Genomic DNA, 7817 nt, shown 5'->3' with positions numbered 1-7817 from the left:
GGACTCTGGGACCAGGTTAGATTTTTCAAAGTAAATGCCTTTTTCTGTGTTGTGCTTTTGTTTACTTCTGGGGCTGGTAGTCATGTTAACCACATGGTTGCTTAGAAATTTTCCTGGGGTGATTTAATTACCATGATATATTGTCCAGAGAAAGGGAATTAAAAACCTATTAGACTCCTTTGTGTATTTATTGCCATGTTACAGCTAGGGCTTAAATAATAATAAATAATAATATGTTAATAAGTAATGCCTTGCAGGTATAAGGTATTATTGGTTATACACTTGCACATACATGTTCTTAATTAACACAAGTCCTGTGAGGTAGACAGAGTATGAGTTTTATCCTTATTTTACTAATGATGAAACTGAGGCTCAAAAAGTTTAAGTGACTTGCCCAAGTTAGTGGTTAAAACAATAATGAACAGCTTTTTGCAAAACATCACACTGCCCACCATTTTTTCAGGAAAGATGACAAATTGCCTAAATACAGATCTCAGATTCTGGGTGTAGGCAAGAATATTTGTTAAGAGGATGAAATACTTATGCACTTATTGGTAGAGAGCTGCTGCCTTGAGCCCTCCTAATGGTTGCCCCAGTTGCAACAGCATGGGGTAGTCTTTGTGGGATGCAGCTGCCCTGGTGCCTGCCAGGTCCCATATGTAGGTTCCTAACTGCAGCCATCCAGATCACCAGAGTGAGATAGCACTAGCTAGATGGGAAACAAGAGCTCTAGCATCAGAACTGACACCTTGGAGTGCAAATATGTGGTTCTCAGCTGAGCCCACCCTGCCAGCGCAGTTGCCCACTGCTGGTCAGCACAGCCCTCAAGTGCCTTCATTTAGCCACTGATGAGAACGTCACCCTTCCCAATGTATCATGCCATCATACCATTTCTTAAATGATTTTAATATCATCCAAACTCATAATTAAGACAAGCCAACAGCGAAACTGTAAAGTAGATCACTTACCTTTCCCCACAGTAGGTGCTCTCATAAATACGTATCTGGTTTCCTAGGTTTCCCCTCCCCTCACCCACAGTCTGGTAACTTCAATTTTCTTCACTTCATTTTACTTTACTTCATAGTGATATCTGGGCTAGTTCTCCTCAGGCTTCTCCTCTGTTCCTTGTACCACACCATCCAATCTAATCTGTCAGAGCATGTCTTTTGAAAGTGTTATTAAGTAGCGAGGCTTACTTAGGATGCTTAAAGACACCAGGTCTTGCCAGAGGGGAGAGGGGTTGTAAACCTGGGTGAAAAAGATGAAGGGATTAAGATATACAAGTCGGTAGTTACAAAATAGTCACAGGGATATAAAGTACAGCATAGAGAATATAGTCAATAATATTATAATAGTTACAAGTAGTGCCAGGTAGATACTAGACTACTTGGAGGATCACTGAATAAATTATATAAACATCTAACCACTATGCTATACACCTGAAACTAATACAAAATAATGCTAAATATCAACTGTAACTGAAAAAAAAAGGAATTGAAATAGAAAATAAAATCAGTGCTTATTAAAATAAAAAGCTCAAGGCTTGAGGGACATCTTTACTGATGGTATTTCAGGCCTGATGGGAGGTGGGACAGGAGCTATTTTTTGAGAGCTGGGTTTTCTTCTGACATTAAGCTATATCACATAATAAACACCTACAAAACAAAGTGACTTTTGATTGTTTAGAGTTTTAAATGAACACGGAAATATTTCTAAGATCCATTTTTGGTGTTTGATTACCTTCTATTCAAAAGGAAAATAGGGAGTCAATTTTAAATACAAGAAATATGTTTGGGAGAATGGCATTCTTCCCTTAAAATTGACATGAGATGTCATATTATGTGGTTAAGAGCACAGGTTTTCATTTTTTTTGCAAATGGCAAACAACAAAAAAGAGGAGAATCCTATAGAATAAGAGACCAAGAAATGTTCGAGGGACTTTTTAAAAATTTTTATTCTTTCATGTTAGTTTCAGGAGTGCAAAACAACGTGATTAGTCATTCACAACCCTCACAAAGTGATAAACGTACCAAGTCTACTACCCATCTGACCTGACCTCCTTGTACATAACTATTACAATACCATTGACTATATTCCTTATGCTTAAATAATTTATATATATATATATATAAAATTATAGTTGACATTCAATATTATTCTACTTCAGCATCAGACATAAAGTGCAGTGGTCAGGCATCTACACAATCTATGAAGTGAACCCGCTGATAAATCCAGTACCCATCTGGCACCCTACGTAGTCTTTACAACTTTATTGATTTTATTCCCCATACTGTATTTCACATCCCCATGACAATTTTGTGGCTACCAATTTGTATTTTCTAATCCCTTCACCTTCTCCCTCATTGATCAACACCCCCTCCTTTCTAACAACATCATGTTTTTTCTCTGTATCTATGAGTTTATTTCTGTTTTGTTTCTTCATTTATTCTGTTCTTTAGATTCCACATATAAGTGAGATCATATGGTATTTGTCTTTCTATATCTGACTTATTTCACCTAGCATACTATTCTCTAGGTCCACCCAAGTTGTTGCAAATGGTATGATTTCATTCTTTTTTATGGCAGTCATACTTCATTGTATAAATGGACCACAATTTCTTTATCCAGTCATCTATTGATGAGGATTTTGGTTGTTTCTATATCTTGGCTATTGTAAATAGTGCTGCAATAAACATAGGGGTTATATATATTTTTTTGAATTAGTGTTTTGGATTTCTTTCGATAAATACCCAAAAGTGGAATTCCTGGGTCATAAGGTAGTTTTATTTTTAATTTTTAAAGGAATCTCCATACTGTTTTCTACAGTCGCTGCATCAATTTTTTTATTCCCACCAATAGTGCACAAGGGTCCCCTTTTCTCCCCATCCTTACCAACACTAGTTTTTTGTTGATTTATTGATGATAGCCATTCTGACAGGAGTGAGGTGTTATGTCATTGTGGTTTTTATTTGCATTTCTCTAATGATTAGTGAGGTTGAGCAACTTTTCATGTTTATTGGCCATCTGTATGCCCTCTTTGGATAAATGTATCTTCATGTTACAGGGACTTCTTTAAGATAAAAAAAATCAAAAACAATAAAATGGCGATAACTATATATTGATCAACAATTGCTTTCAATAAAATGGATTAAATGCTCCAAACAAAAGAGACGGTGACTGTCACCCCAATTAACATTAATTTAGAAAAGAGAAAGAGAGGGTGGCTGAATGGCTAAGAAAACAAGATACGTATGCTGCCTACAAGAGACTCACTTCAAATAGAAAGAAACAGACTGAAAGTAAAGAAATGGAAAAAGATATTTTATGAAAATGAAAACAAAACAAAACAAAAAGCCGGTATAAGCAATACTTATACCAGACAAAATAGACTTTAAAACAAAGACTATAATAGGAGACAAATAACCCAGTAATCCTACTTCTAGCTCTCTGAAGAAAACCAAAACACTGCTTCAAGGGGAAATGTGCATCATATACACTTAGCAGCTTCGTTTACAATGGCCAAGATGTAGAGGCAGCCTGGGTGTCTGTTGATGGGTGAATAGATAAAGAAGAGGTGGGAAAAAATCAAATTCGTAATCAACAGGTTCCCAACGAATAAAAGTCCTGGACCAGGTGGCTTCCCACGGAAATTTTACCAATCATTCTAAAAAAGAATTAACACTTATTCTTCTCAAACTATTCAAAAAAATTCAAGAGAAGGGAATGCTCACAGCTCATTCTACGATGCCAGAATTATTCTGGTGTCAAAACCAGACAAAAACATTACAAAAAAGGAAAATGAATGACTTCATAGAAATGGTGGCATGAGGTGAGCCTCTTGAAACCTTCCCTGCAAGTTACAACAAATTGAACAGATATAATTCCACAAAAAAACTCCTTAGGAAGTAGATAGGCAAGACTAAGAGATGCACAATTGAAATCATCTAAAGATGAGCAAATAGGGTGAGCAGGGGAGAAGGGAAATGGGAAGTGCAGAGACACAGGCCAAGTGGGCAGGACAGACACAGACCAGAGCTAAGAGCTTCAAGCTCCCTGCATAGCAGAACTACCACAGTCACAGTAAAGGGAAGAATTCGAACTGCTATTGCTCCCTTTATGGCCCACAGTCCTGCTGAAGAGATCAACATATAAAACAGCTGAACCCCACTGTCATGGCACAGACCTCAGAACAAAGACTGAGGGAAGAAGGGTGAAAATGGCAGTGTAAGCCCTCACTGCCAAGGAGATGATGGAAGGCATAGGCACGGAACCTAGCCTACCCCTCCCTACACTCCCAGAGATTGCACTATCCCCACATGCCCAGTGCTAGGTGCTGAACAGCAGCAGTGCCAGATCAAAAGAACAGAATATTTGCAGTTCTGAGAACGGTGGCCCACAGCTATGGACTCATAAACCAAATAGTTCTGGAGAAGGGAAGGGAACCTTGGGTGCAGGACTGGCTATGAGGGTGATTGCCACCAATGCTCAGAGCCACCTCTCACAACCCACCCTACCCCTGTCCCCACCTATCTGAGCAAATCCCTGCAGGGGTAAACAGAGCCACTGAAACACACTGGCCCTGAAACTGATGCAGTAAGAGCTTTGGAACTTCAGAAGCTCTCCGCATCCCCCCACGGAGTCAGTGCCCTGAGACCCAGGTGACCTGCTCACAGAGGAGAACCCACCTTCCAGGGGAACCCCCACCTATTGTGTGAGAAGCCAGAACAGTGCAGAGAAAATATAACACTATGGCATGGGAGAGAATAAATGGCTGCAGTTGGAGAGAAAATAAAACACTCTACCAACACCTACTGGAAAGCAGGGGAAAGACCTCCGCATATCAACCTGTTGCAGAACTCACTCCTGTAGATACCTAAAAGAGAAATAATAATTCATTAATTGCCATAAATAACCAAGGTAACAAGGCAGCTAAGAAAAAAAATGAAAAGTCTCTAGAAAATGAGCTTAAAGATGTAGAAATATGTGACTTAAATGACAGAGAATCAAGATTGTAGTTTTGAAAAAAACTCAAAAAGATGCAAGATAACACAGACAGTTTAATGAACTCAGAAACACAATCAAAGAACAAAAGGAACATTTTACCAAAGAGATTGAAATTTTTAAAAAGAGCCAAATAGACTCCCACATCTCAATGAGCAGCTTATTAGAGCCTGAGTGCACCCACCAGACATTTCCCTGGCTATGCAGCACAAGCAGTGTGGAGGGTGGGGACCCAAGGCAGCATGCGCACACACGCACACATGCACGCCTGCACCAATTCCGCCAAAGCAATTGTGGTCCCGAATCTGACCCTCTGTGGGAGGGCCCAACCCTAAGAAAATGGCACCCTTTTGTACACTACTCATGTGCAAGCTCCACATTAGGGGAGCAATGGTCCTAAAACCTCCAGCTCCACCATCAAAGGTGCTCAGTTCAGTCCTTCCCCACAGGCTCCTGTTTCCTGCTCACACAGCTACTCCCTTTACCAGGGACTGGGTGAGTGCTCCCAGTGAGGGAGTTTGCGTGCTGGCTCCACTGGTTCTCTAGCCACCCTCAGCCTCACCAAGTTGAGCAAAGAGAGGCCTTACTTAATTTCTACTGCCAGCTATCATGGGACTCCTCCTCCCAGCAAAGTATCTCTGGACTGATTTGCCTTCAAGGTATTCAAATAAGGACTTATCTCCAAAAAAGGACACTTATGAAACAGAATTATCGCAATGGGAAATGAGTGACAGGCTTGAAAACTATGATCTTAAGGAGTGCAGTTCCAGAGATTATTTGGAAGTCAGAAGCATGTTGGAAAATCAGAAAGAATATTTCAGGCAAGGAATGATTATATATGAAAAAATGTCCATTTTGAACCAGCATACTTACTTATCTCAATATCCCAGATATTATTCTACTGAGAAACCCTATAAATGTAAGGAATGTGGGAAGGCCTTTAGACGAGCCTCACACCTAACTCAACATCAGAGTATTCATACTGCAGAAAAACCCTATGAATGTAAGCAATGCGGGGAGGCCTTTAGTCGTGATTCACAGCTCAGTCTTCATCAGAGACTTCATACTGGTGAGAAACCCTATGCATGCAAGAAATGTGGGAAGACATCTACTCAGAGCTCACAACTTATTTTACATCATGGAATTCATACTGGTGAAAAACCGTATAAATGTAAAAAATGTGGTAAAGCTTTTATTCGTTGTTCACAACTCACCCGGCATCAAAAAGTCCATACTGATAAAAAACCTTATGAATGTAAAGAATGTGGAAAGGCCCTTACTCAGAACTTACAACTTACTCTACACCAGAGACTTCATACTGGTGAGAAACTCTGTGACTGTAAAGAACGTAGAAAGGTCTTTACTCAGCTCTCACAGCTTATTCTACATAAGAGAATTCATACTGGTGAAAAACCCTATGAATGTAAGGAATGTGGGAAAGCTTTTATTTGTGGCTCACAACTTTCTCAACATCAGAAAATTCATAATGGGGAAAAGCCATATGAATGTAAAGAATGTGGAAAGTATTCATGGCTTATTACTTATGCAACATCAGAGGATTCATACTGCTGAAAAACCATATAAATGTGAAGAATGTGGGAAGGCCTTTATCCGTGGCTCACAACTTACTCAATACCAGAGAATTCATACCAATGAGAAACTCTAACAATGTAAAGAATGCGGAAAAGCCTTTAATCGTGGCTCACTCCTTACTCAGCATCACAGGATACTGGTGAGAAACCCTATGAATGTAAAGAATATAGAAAGACCTTTAGTCATGGCTCAGAACTTAATCAACATGAAAGAATTCATACTGATGAGAAACCCTATGAAAGTAAAGAGTGTAGAATGGCCTTTACTCAGGGGTCATATCTTTCTCAACATCAGAGACGTCATACTGGTGAGAAACCCTATGTATGTAATGAATGTGGGAAGGCCTTTTCTCGTGGCTTACTACTTATACAGCATGAGAGGCTCCATACAGGTGAGAAACCTTATCAGTGTAAGGAATGTGGGAAACCCTTTATTCGTGGTTCACAACTTACTCAACATCAGCGAATTCACACTGGAGAAAAACCCTATGAATGCAAGGAATGTGGAAAAGCATTTAGTCATGGTTTTCAACTTACTCTACATCACAGAATCCATACTGGTGAGAAGCCCTATGAATGCAAAGAATGTAGAAAAGCCTTTACAAAGATCTCACATCTTTCTCGACATCAGAGAATTCATACTGGTGAGAAACCATATCAGTGTAAGGAATGTGGGAAAGCCTTTCCTCGTGGTTTACAACTAACTCAACATCAGAAAATTCGTATACATGAGAAATCTTTAGAATATAAGGAATGCAGGATAAACTTTATTCATGGCTCACAAATTTTTATATGAATTATCTAATTCTTTGTGATTAATATAGAGAGCCTTCTCTGGTCAACCCATTATCATTAAAGAATTCTTAAAATGTGAATATGGGAGCACACTTGCTTCATATAGTTTAGTTAGTATCAATGAATTTATGTGGGGAAAGATAATGTAATCCATATAGAAAAACCTATTACTAGAAACCTGTTAAACTTTTGGAAATTTTAATAGACAGTAATTTGTTAATGTAGTAAATATAGGAAGGCCTTTAGCCATAGCACATCTTTTCCAACATTATGTTGACTACCAGTTCCTTTTCTTTATGACATTTCTCATGACAGATAACCTCTACTTTCATTTAATTGTTTGCAAGAAAACATAAGAATAATACTCTATAAGATTCTTGGAAACACTATGTGAGTTATTACATATGAAGCTCTTAGAGCAGTGCCTTG

General features: G+C 38.9%; 1 protein-coding gene across 1 annotated transcript; it reads left to right on the top strand.

Moving 5' to 3' along the window:
• The first annotated feature begins 5709 nt into the window (after positions 1–5709).
• On the top strand, positions 5710–7389 carry LOC109372368 (zinc finger protein 420-like). Its single transcript, XM_019625482.1, is given in 3 exon segments — positions 5710–6524; positions 6526–6725; positions 6728–7389. Coding segments are annotated over 3 exon segments (1662 nt in total). The 5' UTR covers positions 5710–5724.
• The last annotated feature ends 428 nt before the right edge of the window (positions 7390–7817 follow it).

Source organism: Hipposideros armiger, unplaced genomic scaffold (genome assembly GCF_001890085.2).
Source record: "Hipposideros armiger isolate ML-2016 unplaced genomic scaffold, ASM189008v1 scaffold_630, whole genome shotgun sequence".
NCBI lineage: Eukaryota > Metazoa > Chordata > Mammalia > Chiroptera > Hipposideridae > Hipposideros > Hipposideros armiger.
Note: the sequence above shows the minus strand (reverse complement) of the source record. Positions and strands in the feature narration are given on the sequence as shown.